The 13,402-nt window shown below is 50.1% G+C and overlaps 1 protein-coding gene across 5 annotated transcripts in view; it reads right to left on the bottom strand.

Moving 5' to 3' along the window:
• CAPS2 (calcyphosine 2) overlaps positions 1-13,402 on the bottom strand; it is an 88,516-nt gene that overhangs the window by 56,644 nt on the left and 18,470 nt on the right. For all 5 annotated transcript variants that reach the window (XM_050935520.1, XM_050935504.1, XM_050935510.1 and 2 more), the window contains one exon: positions 9,709-9,831. In XM_050935520.1, the coding sequence (XP_050791477.1) occupies positions 9,709-9,831 (123 nt within the window). The remainder of the gene's footprint in view (positions 1-9,708; positions 9,832-13,402) is intronic.

A 13,402-nucleotide genomic window follows, 5' to 3' on the forward strand; every position in this document is an offset into this window, starting at 1 on the left:
CTCTGCATAGACCATTGTTCATCACCTTTGTAGACCTAACCAAAGCATTTGACACAGTCAGCAGAGCCGGTCTATTTGCTTTACTAAAAAAGATAGGATGCCTACCAACCCTGTTAAATCTTATACGTTCATTCCACAACAACATGAAAACAACTGTCCAGTCTGGTGGGTCCACTTCGGACAGCTTTGAGATGAAAAACAGAGTGAAGCAAGGATGTGTTCTTGCCTCTACACTCTTTGGAATCTTTTTCTCAGTACTCCTGAATTGTGCATTTAAGGATATGAAAGATGGAGTGTATCTCCACACAGGATCAGATGGGAAACTCTTCATTCTGTCCCAACTTAAGTCAAAGACCAAAGTCAAAAAAGTGCTAACCAGGGAACGTCTATTCACTGATGATGCTGCCCTCATAGACCATAACGAAGATCTACTACAAGAACTCAAGGATGGCCTTTCAAGTGCTTTTCAGGTATTTGCGCTCACCACCAAGAAAATAGTTGTATTAGAACAGAGGGTTCCACAAGATCCTTCAATTACCTTAAATGCAAACCAGTTAGAAGTAGTCCAAAAATTCAGCTATTTAGGCTCTACAGTGACCACCAACCTCTCACTGGATGAAGAAAAGATGGTTACTCACCTTTGTAACTGTTGTTCTTCGAGATGTGTTGCTCATATCCATTCCAGTTAGGTGTGCGCGCTGTGCGTGCATGGCGCCTGATATATACCCCTGCCGACCCGTCCGCTCCTCAGTTCCTTCTTGCCAGCTACTCCGACAGTGGGGAAGGAGGGCAGGTGTGGAATGGATATGAGCAACTGTCATAAACAGATAAGAAAAGTTAATAGCACAGAAGTACTTTATATCTCTTTGACTGTAAAGGGTTAACAAGAACAGTGAGCCTGGCTGTCACCTGACCAGAGGACCAATCAGAGGACAGGATACTTTCAAATCTTGAGGGAGGGAAGTTTTTGTGCTGTGCTGTTAGTTTTGGTTGTTGTTCACTCTGGGGGCTCAGAAGGATCAGACGTGCAACCAGGTTTCTCTCCAATCTCTCCAATACAGGCTCTTATAAGTTCAGACTAGTGAGTACTAAGTAGATAAAGCGAGTTAGGCTTATGGTTGTTTTATTTATTTGCAAATGTGTATTTGGTTGGAAGAAGTTCAAATGTGTATTTGGCTGAAAGGAGTTCAAATTGGTATTTTGCTGAAAAGATTTTAATTTGTACTTGTATACTTAGGCTGGGAGGGTGTTCCCAGTGTCCACAGCTGAAAGACCCTGTATCTATTCCATTTTTTTAAAATTTACAAAGATAATTTTTACTGTTTTTTCTTTCTTTAATTAAAAGCTTTTCTTGTTTAAGAACCTAATTGTTTTTTTATTCTGGTGAGACCCCAGGGGACTGGGTCTGGATTCACCAGGGAATTAGTGGGGAGAAAGGAGGGAAGAGGGAGAGAGAGGCTGATTTCTCTCTGTGCCAGGATTACTTTCTCTCAGGAAGAGTCTGGGAGGGGGAAAGAGAAGGAGGGAGGAAGGTGAATTGTCTTCTCTGTTTTGTGATTCAAGGAGTTTGAATCACACAGTGATCTTCCAGGGTAACCCAGGGAGGGGAAGCCTGGGAGAGGCAACGGTGAGGGAAAGGGTTTTCTTTCCTTATGTTAAGATCCAGAGGATCTGGGTCTTGGGGGTCCCCGGGCAAGGTTTTGGGGGGACCAGAGTGTACCAGGCACTGGAATTCCTGGTTGGTGGCAGCGCTACAGGTTCTAAGCTGGAAATTGAGCTTAGAGGAATTCATGCTGGTACCCCATCTTTTGGACGCTAAGGTTCAGAGTGGGGAATTTTACCATGACAGCAACACATCTCGAAGAACAACAGCTACAAAGGTAAGTAACCGTCTTTTCTTCTTCGAGTGATTGCTCATATCCATTCCAGTTAGGTGATTCCCAAGCCTTACCTAGGCGGTGGGGTCTGAGAGAGATGTCGCAGAGTGCAACACGGCAGAGCCAAAGGCTGCGTCATCCCTAGATTGCTGGACCAGGGCGTAATGGGAAGCGAAGGTGTGGACAGAAGACCAGGTTGCTGCCCGGCATATTTCCTGAACGGGCATGTGAGCCAGAAAAGCAGCCGATGAGGCCTGAGCCCTGGTGGAGTGCGCAGTCACGTGACCCGGGGGGGCGTGCGCCAACTCATAACAGGCGCGGATGCAGGACGTTACCCACGAGGAAATCCTCTGGGAGGAGACGGGTAACCCTTTGACACGTTCCACCACCGCAACAAAGAATTGAGGGGTTTTGCGGAATGGCTTAGTCCTTTCTATGTAAAAGGCGAGCGCTCTATGGACATCCAGCGAGTGTAGCTGCTGCTCCCTGCGAGACGAATGGGGTTTTGGGAAGAAGACAGGCAGGAAGATCTCCTGATTAAGATGGAAACCCGATACCACCTTGGGAAGGAAGGCTGGGTGCGGTCTCAGCTGCACCTTGTCTCTATGGAACACGGTATACGGGGAATCTGCCGTGAGGGCTTGAAGCTCCGAGACCCTTCTTGCTGACGTGATGGCCACCAGGAAAGCGGTTTTCCATGAGAGGTATAGAAGGGAGCAAGTCGCTAAAGGTACAAATGGAGGGGACATGAGCCGGATCAGAGCCAGGTTAAGGTCCCAGGTGGGAGCAGGGTGGTGAATCTAGGGGTAGAGACGCTCCAAGCCCTTAAGGAATCTAGTCATCATGGGGTGAGAGAACACCGAGTGGCCGTCTCCACCTGGGTGAAAGGTGGAGATGGCTGCCAGGTGAACCCGGAGAGATGAAATCGCCAGGCCCTGTTGCTTGAGAGACCATATGTAGTCTAAGATCTGAGCAAAGGAGACCTCGGTGGGAATGAAACTCTGTTCCGCACACCAGCAGGTGAAGCGTTTCCATTTGGCCGAATACGTCGCTCCGGTGGAAGGCTTCCTGCTGCCCAGAAGCACCTGCTGCACTGGGGTAGAGCAACGGAGCTCAGACCGGGTCAGCCACTCAGGAGCCACGCCGTGAGGTGGAGCGATTGGAGGTCTGGGTGACGGAGCTTGCCGTGGTTCTGAGTGATCAGTTCCACATGAAGGGGCAGCGGGACAGGGTCGGCTATGGAAAGGTCCAGCAGCATGGAATACCAGTGCTGCCGAGGCCACGCTGGAGCTATCATGATCAAGCGGACCCTGTCCCTGCGCACCTTCAACAGGACCTTGTGGACAAGCGGAAAACGGTGGAAAGGCATATAGCAGGTGCGTCGTCCACGGAACAAGGAAGGCATCTGCCACCGAACCCGGTGAGAGGCCTTGGAAGGAGCAGAACATCTGGCATTTCCTGTTCCCGTGGGATGCGAAGAGGTCCATTTGGGGAAACCTCCACCTCCGGAAGAGCAAAAGAGCCACATCCGGGCGAAGGGACCATTCGTGGGACAGGAAGGACCTGAGATGATCCGCCAGCGTGTTCCGCACCCCCAGGAGAAAGGACGCGATGAGGTGAATGGAATGGGCTATACAAAAGTCCCAAAGTCGTAAGGTCTCTTGACACATGGGGGAGGATCTCGTGCCGCCCTTCTTGTTTATATAATACATGGTCATCATGTTGTCAGTGAGCACGGAAACACAACGGCCCTGTAGATGGTGACAGAACGCTTGACAAGCAAGGCGGACCGCTCTCAACTCCCGGACGTTGATGTGGAGGGCTAGTTCGTGAGGTGACCACAGGCCTTGTGTTTGCAGGAGCCCGAGGTGAGCCCCCAACCCAGGGAGGAGGTGTCTGTTGTCAGTGACACCGAGGGTTGGGGTGGATGGAATGGGAGCCCCGCACACACCACGGAAGGGTCCAGCCACCACTGAAGGGAGTCCAAGACGTGTTGCGGAATTGTGACAATCATGTCGATTGGGACTCTGGCCGGAAGGTATTGGGCGTTGAGCCAGGACTGGAGGGGTCTTAGGCGGAGCCTTGCATAGTTCGTTACAAACGTACAGGCCGCCATGTGGCCCAGGAGGGTAAGGCAGGTGCGCACCGAGGTTAGGGGCGCTGCTTGCAGTCTCCATATGATGGCTGCCAAAGTTTGGAACCTCGAGGGAGGCAGAGAGGCTGTGGCAAGGGTGGAGTCCAGGGTGGCACCGATAAACTCTATCCGCTGTGTGGGGATTAGCGTTGATTTCTCCACAGTGATCAGTAGGCCTAGGCTTATGAACAGGCTTGTGACCATGCGGATGTGCCTGAGGACTTGCGCCTCGGAAGTCTCCCAGATAAGCCAGTCATCCAGGTAGGGGAATATGTGAATACGACTGCGGCGAAGGTGGGCGACGACTACAGCCATACACTTGGTGAACACTCTTGGGGCTGTAGATAGGCCGAACGGGAGGACCGCGAATTGGAAATGTTGCCGGTTGACCACAAACCGGAGGAACCTCCTGTGGGGTGGGAAGATGGCTATATGGAAGTAGGCATCTTGCATGTCGAGGGCGGTGTACCAGTCTCTAGGATCCAGGGATGGGATAATGGTCCCCAGGGATACCATACGGAACTTCAACTTTAGTAGGTATCTGTTGAGTTCCCTCAGATCGAGAATAGGTCTGAGACCTCCCTTGGCCTTGGGGATTAGAAAGTATCGGGAATAAAACCCCTTGCCCCGCTCGAACTCGGGAACCTCCTCTATGGCTCCTTCAGTGAGGAGCGCTTGTACCTCCTGTAGGAGGAGTTGCTCATGAGAGGGGTCCCTGAAGAGGGGGGTGGCAGGGGGGTGGGAGGGAGGAGTTAAAGCAAATTGCAGGTGGTATCCAGATTCCACCGTGCGTAAGACCCAGCGGTCCAATGTTAGCTGGGACCACGCAAGGAGGAAAAGGGAAAGACGGTTGGAAAAAGGAGGCGATGGATCCATAAACGAAACTGGTACAATGCCCTCGGGCGCACCTTCAAAAGGAAGGTTTGAGCCCGGAAGAAGGCTTGGAGGGGTTCTGGTTTTGGCCGCCTTGGTTGCCTAATTGTCTGCGGCGACCATTCCTGCTTCGTCGCCTGGTGAAGTCCTGCCTCTGCCGGGGTTGGGGGAAGGGCCGGCGTTGCTGCTGTGGCCGGAAGGGTCTGCGCTGAGTTACAGGTGTATGCATCCCCAAGGAGCGCATAATGACCCTATTGTCTTTTAGGCTTTGTAGCCTAGGGTCAGTCTTGTCGGAGAACAGGCCTTGGCCCTCGAATGGGAGGTCTTGGATGGTATATTGGAGTTCCGGGGGAAGGCCGGAGACCTGCAACCAAGAGATACGGCGCATAGTAACGCCAGATGCCAGAGTACGCGTGGCTGAGTCCGCAGCATCTAGGGCAGCCTGCAGGGAAGTTCTCGTGACCTTCTTGCCCTCATCCAGGATCGCGGAGAACTCCTGACGCGCGTCCTGAGGGAGCAGCTCTTTAAATTTGTCCGCTGTGGCCCAGGTGTTATAATTGTAGCGGCTAAGAAGGGCCTGCTGATTAGAGACACGGAGCTGGAGGGCCCCGGCAGAGTAGACCTTGTGGCCGAATAAGTCCATGCATCTCGCCTCCTTGGACTTTGGGGCTGGGGTCTGCTGACCATGTCTCTCCCTCTCGTTCACAGATTGGATGACGAGGGAACAAGGGGAAGGGTGAACATACAAGTATTCATACCCCTTTGAGGGGACCATATATTTACGTTCCACCCCTCGCGCAGCGGGGGGGACAGAAGCCGGAGACTGCCAGATGGTAGTGGCGTTAGCTTGGATGGTTTTAATAAATGGGAGGGCCACCCGAGTGGGGGCATCCGCTGACAATATGTCCACCACTGGATCTTGTATCTCCGAGACCTCCTCGGCCTGCAGGTTCATGTTCTGTGCGACACGCCTGAGGAGGTCTTGGTGCGCCCTAGGGTCAAGTGGAGGCGGGCTGGTAGATGATGTCCCAGCGACAGCCTCGTCCGGAGACAAAGATGAGGAGGGACCCGGGAGGAGTGGGTCTACGGAGGGCTCTGCCTGGAGGACTGCGTCCGACTCCGCAGGGGGTTCCGGGTCTTGAGGCTGGGACAACCTTTCCTCCGTGGAAGGAGGAGGAGGACGGGAAATCAGGGACCCTGTGCTCCGAAACATTGGAGCGTGGGGGCCCCGGCTGAAGGCCTTGGGCTTGATGGTAAGCCCAAGGTGTCCAGAACCCCCACTGCTGCGGACCATGCTCTTGGGGCTGGGGTGCGTGGAACAACATGGCCAGGACATCTATGTCCGGGGCGTATAGGCTATCCGCCTGGGAGGACACAGACGGTTGGCGAGATGGCCGGGGGGGGGCCGATCGAGGTTGGTACGGGCCCCTTGCCCCTGCTGATGGAGACCTTCTCGGTGCCGGAAACTGGTACCGGGAATCATAACGGTGCTGAGACCGCGATCGGGACCTGCCACCAGCTCGGTGCCGGGAGGTCGATCGGGATCGGGAACGTCGACGTCGCGAGCGGCTGCGGGAGTCTCGGTGCCGGTAGTGGTGGCTAGAACCGGAACGGTGCCGAGAATACTGGGAGGTGGATCTACGCCGCGAGTACGACCGGTACCGCCGTGGTGAGCGGTGCCGGGACTGCGAGCGGCACCTCGACCGAGATCTTCCACGGGACCTGGAGCGGTGCCGGGTCCTAGGTGGAGATCGGTGCCGGCTCGTCGACTCCCGGGACGGAGGTCTCAAGGCTGCCGGTTTGCCTCTAGATTGAAGAACCCGCACCGGCAGTGCCAGGGGTTGAGGCAGAGCAGACTCGGTCATCGCGATCAGGTCCCTGGCCAACGAGAATGTCTCTGGCATAGATGGGACCGTCAGCTCTACCACGGGTCTCCCCGGGGAGCTTACCAAGACCGGACTCGACGGACCTCTCGGGCCCGGAGTCAACGGTATTACTGGCGTCGAGGCCGAGGCAGGAGTCAGTGCCGGGCGGTCCGCACGAGTCTGCGTCACAGAAGTGGAAGCCGCTGATGTTCGTCTGTCGGGACCCGGCGCCGGGGAAGGCCGGTGCCGAGGCGTCTTCGTGGTGCCGGCGCGGTGTCGGCACTTGGTGCCGAAGAAGGAGGGTTGAGAGCTGCCTCCATGAGGAGAGTCTTCAACCGATGGTCTCTCTCCTTCTTGGTCCGCGGCTTGATAGCCTTACAAATGCGGCACTTCTCGGATATGTGCGATTCCCCAAGGCACTTGAGGCAGGCGTCGTGGGGATCGCTTGTGGGCATCGGCTTTTTGCAGCTCGAGCACGGCTTGAATCCCAGCGACCCGGGCATGAGCCTGGGCACCGGGTGTGGGGAAGGGGTAGGGCCCGAACCCGCTAAACTATATACACAAAAACTAATTGACAACTAAGAACTAACTATATACAACAATGAACAAGGAGAAGCTAGGTACGTGGAGGACAGCTATGCCGCGCTCCACAGTTCCAACGACCGACACAGCGGTAAGAAGGAACTGAGGAGCGGATGGGTCGGCAGGGGTATATATCAGGCGCCATGGCGGCGCCACTCCAAGGGGCGACCTGCCGACCCACCGGAGTTGCTAGGGTAAAAATCTTCCGACGAACGTGTACACACAGTGCGCACACCTAACTGGAATGGATATGAGCAATCACTCGAAGAAGAACTAAATGTTCGCATTGGAAAGTCTGCCACCACCTTTAGCAGACTGACCAAAAGAGCATGGAATAACTCAAAGCTTACCATCAAGACCAAAATGCTAGTGTACCAAAATGCTTGCATCCTCAGCAATATCATGGTATGTTGGGGAAACATGGACAACATATGCTCATCAGGAGAAAAATTTAAACAGTTTCCACCTACGTTGTTTACACCACATATTCAACACCAAATGGCAAGATACAGTCACCAAGGCAGAGGTTCTTCAAAGGGAAAATTTACCAAGTGTGACAGCCCTGCTCAAGCAAAGATGACTGCACCAGCTGGGCCATCTGAGTAGGTTGGAAGATGGACAGATACCCAAGGACATGTTATACGGGGAGCTATCAGAGGGAACTAGAACAACAGGATGTCCCAAGCTTCGCTATAAAGACACATGCAAGCAAGATATGAAGGAATTTGGAATTAATCCTGACCAATGGGAAATATTAGCAAGTGATCGTAACAAGAGGTACCATCATCTCCCAGAGGAAGCAGCATGTGGAATGATGAGCCTTGGTTTTGTAGGATGATGTTGTTTTCTTAGACGTACCTGTTTATGTTAAAGAAGACAAGGTCAAAAAATGTACATTGCAGTTGGAATGGAGTGGAAGCTGGTGAGGGTTGTGATAGTCCTTGGTTTCTGGGGAAGTTATTTCCAGAGTCTGTGACAACCTCCAGAGAAGGTCCTGTCTCCAACACAGATGAGCTTTACTCTTACTGTTGAGAGTTCCATTGTGTCAGAGGAGCAAAGTTGTTGACCAGAAGCTTTAAAACAATTGTTTAGGAATCCTGGGCCCAGGCTATGTAGAGCTTTAAAGATAAGAACCAAGACTTTGAACTTGGTTCAAAATTCTATGGAAAGTCAGTGTAGAGAGCGTAGGACAGGTGCAATGTGCTCAAAGTAGCCTGTGTTGCTGAGGAGAGATGCTGCAATGTTTTGTACTTGTTGGCATTTCCTAAGTGCTGACGGTTTCATGCCAGGCATATTGCATTGCTGTAGACCAGCTGAGAGGTAATGGAGGCATGAATAACTGAGGCCAGGTCTTCACCCATCTGGATGGGACACAGTCTCACAGCCATTGTGATGTGAGAGCTCAGCATCAGCAAGGAATCCAAGAGTACTCCTAGACTACAGACTAAACTGACCAATAGTGAATGCAAACCTTCAATCAAAGAAGACTGCATCATGCTTGCTATCTCCTCAATACAAATACACAATACTCCTCAAAATACAACAACTTACCTCTAAACTATTTTTGATACTGAAAAATAATGAACAGAAGGCAATTACAGAAAAACTTCCCTTTAAAAGTATATATTAATAATAGTTACACTCAAAGGAAATGGTAACATATATTATATATTTAAGAATCTTTTTAAGGCATTTTTAAAAAATAAATATGCACAACTAACAATAGGTCTGATCTTTTCAGAAAAGAAAAAAAAATGTATGGATAAGAACTCAAATTATATATATTACATATTAAATCTCTCTCAAAGTACTAAGGATATGACAAACCAACTCTAAATTGAAATTCTAAGTTAAGGACACCTTGGTAGCTTTCACTTTTTGTGCCTATGTATTTTTGTATATGAGATATCCAAGTTCAACAACTATTTCAAGACCTTCTAATAGAATATTCTATGTGCTATGGTCCTTAATCACAACAGAGTGAGTTCAATACATCAGATCATCCATAAATCAAGCCTTTTTGTTTTGTTTTATTGATGTAGTTCAGCAAAAAGTCACGTCCTGGAGGCTGCTGAGCATTGCTGAAATAATCCTAAACTCAGTGTTTAGAGTTCTTGTGCTTTTTCTGCACAGTTCTGACACAAGATCACAGAAGAAATAGAAGAGACCTATTAGGTTACCCAGTTAACTTCCCTGTCAATGCTATATCATGTATGATTTAATCAATATAAATATATTATGTAAAAATACACACATATATACAAACATCTATCAATGAGGTTTTCTATATGTTTTACAGCATATCAAAATTTATACCTACAAGCCTTGATATGTAGGGATATTTATATAACAATTTAATACTATCCAGGAAACTTACAGCTTCTAACTTCCTTATGCTGTGCTGCATTGTGTAGGGCTTGCTTGTATAGCATTGCTGCAAAAGGGCTTTCTCATCAAGAGCCGTAAGATCATGATCAGTCCTGTCTTCAAGCTGTGGCTCCTACAAAGAAATACACTGTATTCTACTTACAACATCATGGACAATTAGTTGTAGCAAACAAAAATATTTTTCTTTGGTTTAGACCAGGGATTCTCAAACTTCACTGCACCGCGACTCCCTTCTGGCAACAAAAATTACTACACAACCCCAGCAAGGCTAATGCCTCCCTGGGACCCGATTAAAATGGTGTCGTGACCCACTTTGGGGTGCTGACCCACAGTTTGAGAACCGCTGGTTTATACTTCTCTTAGACATTTCCTGCAGTTTTACAGAAGTTAACAGTGCTCTTAAGAGGAGATGGATATACAGGATAAATGTAATATATTTAGAAATGAAGGGGAGAAATACAGACTTTTTTTAAGAAGAATTCTCCAAAAGCTGAGGTTTTTTTTAATTAATTATGCTGAATGCAAAGATCACATTTTCATAAAACAATTACTTAGGTTCTTAGGGACTGATTTTAAAAAAATCTGATTGTGTAGTCTATAAATTCTAGAGGTCATCTAGTCAATCCCCCTGCACTGAGACAGGACCAAGTATGCTTAGACCATCCCTGACAGGTGTTGACTAACCTGTTCTTAAAACCTCCAACCATGGAGATTCCACAACCTTCTTAAGTAACCTAATCTAGTGTTCAATTATCCTTACAGTTAGAAAGGATTTTTTCTAATATCTAACCTGAATCTCACTTGCTACAAACTAAGCCAATTACTTCTTGCCCTACCCTTGTTGGACATGGAGAACAATTGATCAACACCCTCTTTACATATTGGATTACTGTTATCATGCTCCCCCTAAGCCTTCTCTTCTTTGAACTAAAAATCTCCAACTCTTTCAGCCTTTCCTCATAGATTATGTTTTCCAAACCTCTTATCAGTTTTGTTGCTCTCTTCTGGACTCTCTCCAGCTTGTTCACATTTTTCTTGACATGTGGTGCCCCAAACTAGGCACAGTACTCCAGCTCAGGCGTTACCCGTGCAGAGTAGAGAGGAACAATTACCTTCCATATCTTATATAAAACCCTCTTGTTAATGTATCCCACAACATTTGCCTTTTTTGTATAGTATTACACTGACTCTATTCAGTTTGTGATCCACTATAACCCTTAAATTCTTTTCTAAGTACTACTGACTCACCAGCTATTTTACATATTGATTTTCACTGAATCATAGTGTCAAGGTCTTTTTCCCACTTTGAACTTTAGCATCCAAAAAGTGGGGACCTGCATGATTACTTTTAAGCTTAATTACTAGCTTAAATGTAGTACGCTGCCACCAGCCAAAATATAGTGTTTGGCACACTTCCTGGTCCCTCAAAACCTTCGCTGGGAAACCCAAGACCCAAACCCCTTGGGTCTTAAAACAAGGAGAAATAAACCAGAATATTAGCCTTTTTTGCAACTGCAACATATTGGCGGCTCATATTCAATTAGAGATCAACTACAACTACAAGATCCGTGTCTACAGTACTACTGCATAGCCAATTAGCCATTTGATTTTTCCTTCTTAGATGTAGTACTTTGCACTTGTCTTTATTGAATGTCATCTGATTGATTTCAGATCAATTCTCCAACATATTGAGATCATTCTGAATTCTAATTCTGTCTTCCAAAGTGAAGGAAACCCCTTCCAGGTTGATGTCATCCACAAATTTTATAAGCATACTCTCCATTATCTAACTTATGAATTAAAATTTTGAATACTACCAAATGCAGGACTTACCCCTGGAGAAAAGACGGTTACTCACCTTTGTAACTGTTGTTCTTCGAGATGTGTTGCTCACATCCATTCCAGTTAGGTGTGCGCGCCGCGCGTGCACGCTCGTCGGAAACTTTTTACCCTAGCAACTCCAGTGGGCCGGCAGGTCGCCCCCTAGAGTGTGGCCGCCATGGCGCTCGATATATACCCCTGCCGGCCCACCCGCTCCTCAGTTCCTTCTTGCCGGCTACTCCGACAGTGGGGAAGGAGGGCGGGTGTGGAATGGATGTGAGCAACACATCTCGAAGAACAACAGTTACAAAGGTGAGTAACCGTCTTTTCTTCTTCGAGTGATTGCTCACATCCATTCCAGTTAGGTGAATCCCAAGCCATACCTAGGCGGTGGGGTCAGAGTGAGAAGTCGCGGCATGGAGCACTGCAGATCCGAAGGCCGCGTCCTCTCTTGACTGCTGGACCAGGGCGTAGTGGGAAGCAAAGGTGTGGACCGATGACCAGGTCGCTGCCCGACAGATTTCCTGGATGGGCACACGGGCGAGGAAAGCCAGCGACGACGCCTGCGCCCTGGTAGAATGCGCAGTCACACGGCCCGTAGGGACGTGGGCCAAGTCATAGCAGGTCCTGATACAGGACGTTACCCACGAGGATAACCTCTGCGAAGAAATGGGAAGCCCCTTCATGCGGTCCACTACTGCCACGAAAAGCTGGGGGGATTTGCGGAACGGCTTGGTCCTCTCCACATAAAACGCGAGAGCCCTACGGACATCAAGCGAGTGGAGCTGTTGCTACCTGCCTGAAGAGTGAGGTTTCGGGAAAAAAACCGGGAGGAATATCTCTTGGTTGACGTGGAAGGCTGAGACCACCTTGGGGAGAAAGGCAGGGTGTGGCCTCAGCTGCACCTTATCTTTATGGAAGACTGTATACGGGGGGTCTACCGTGAGAGCCCGGAGTTCCGACACCCGTCTAGCTGAGGTGATAGCTACTAGAAAGGCAGTCTTCCAAGAGAGATAGAGTAGGGAGCAAGTAGCTAACGGCTCGAAGGGGGGGCCCCATGAGCCGAGACAACACCAGGTTAAGATCCCAGGTTGGGGCAGGGAGTCGGACGTTAGGGTACAAACGTTCCAGCCCCTTCAGGAATCTAGTCACCGTCGGGTGAGAAAAAACGGAGCGGCCATCCCCACCCGGGTGAAAGGTGGAGACAGCCGCCAGGTGGACCCGCAAGGACGATATCGCCAGGCCCTGTTGTTTGAGGGACCAAATATAGTCTAAAATATTGGCCACCGAAACTTCCATCGGGCGGAGACCTTTCTCCATGCACCAACAGGAGAAACGCTTCCACTTGGCCGAGTATGTCACTCTAGTGGAAGGCTTCCTGCTGCCCAAGAGTACCTCCCGTACCGAGGTGGAGCAGCGCAGTTCAGAACTGGTCAGCCACGCCGCTAGGTGCAGCGACTGCAGGTCCGGGTGACAGAGAGTCCCGTGTTCCTGGGTGATCAGGTCCGGGTGAAGGGGCAGGGGAACTGGGTTGGCTATGGCCAGGTCCAGCAACATGGGGTACCAATGCTGCCTGGGCCACGCCGGGGCTACCATGATCACGCGAGCCCTGTCCCTGCGCACCTTCAGAAGGACCCTGTGGACCAGCGGGAACGGGGGAAACGCGTAGAACAAGTGGGTCATCCACGGAATAAGGAAGGCATCCGCTATAGACCCGGGTTCCCTGCCCTGAAAAGAGCAGAACGCCCGGCATTTCCTGTTCCCCCCGGACGTGAAGAGGTCCACACGGGGACAACCTCACCTCTGGAAGATTGAGAGGGCGACGTCCGGGCGAAGGGACCACTCGTGTGAAAGGAAGGATC

This window comes from Gopherus flavomarginatus, chromosome 1 (assembly GCF_025201925.1).
Source record: "Gopherus flavomarginatus isolate rGopFla2 chromosome 1, rGopFla2.mat.asm, whole genome shotgun sequence".
In the NCBI taxonomy this organism is placed as follows: Eukaryota; Metazoa; Chordata; order Testudines; family Testudinidae; genus Gopherus; species Gopherus flavomarginatus.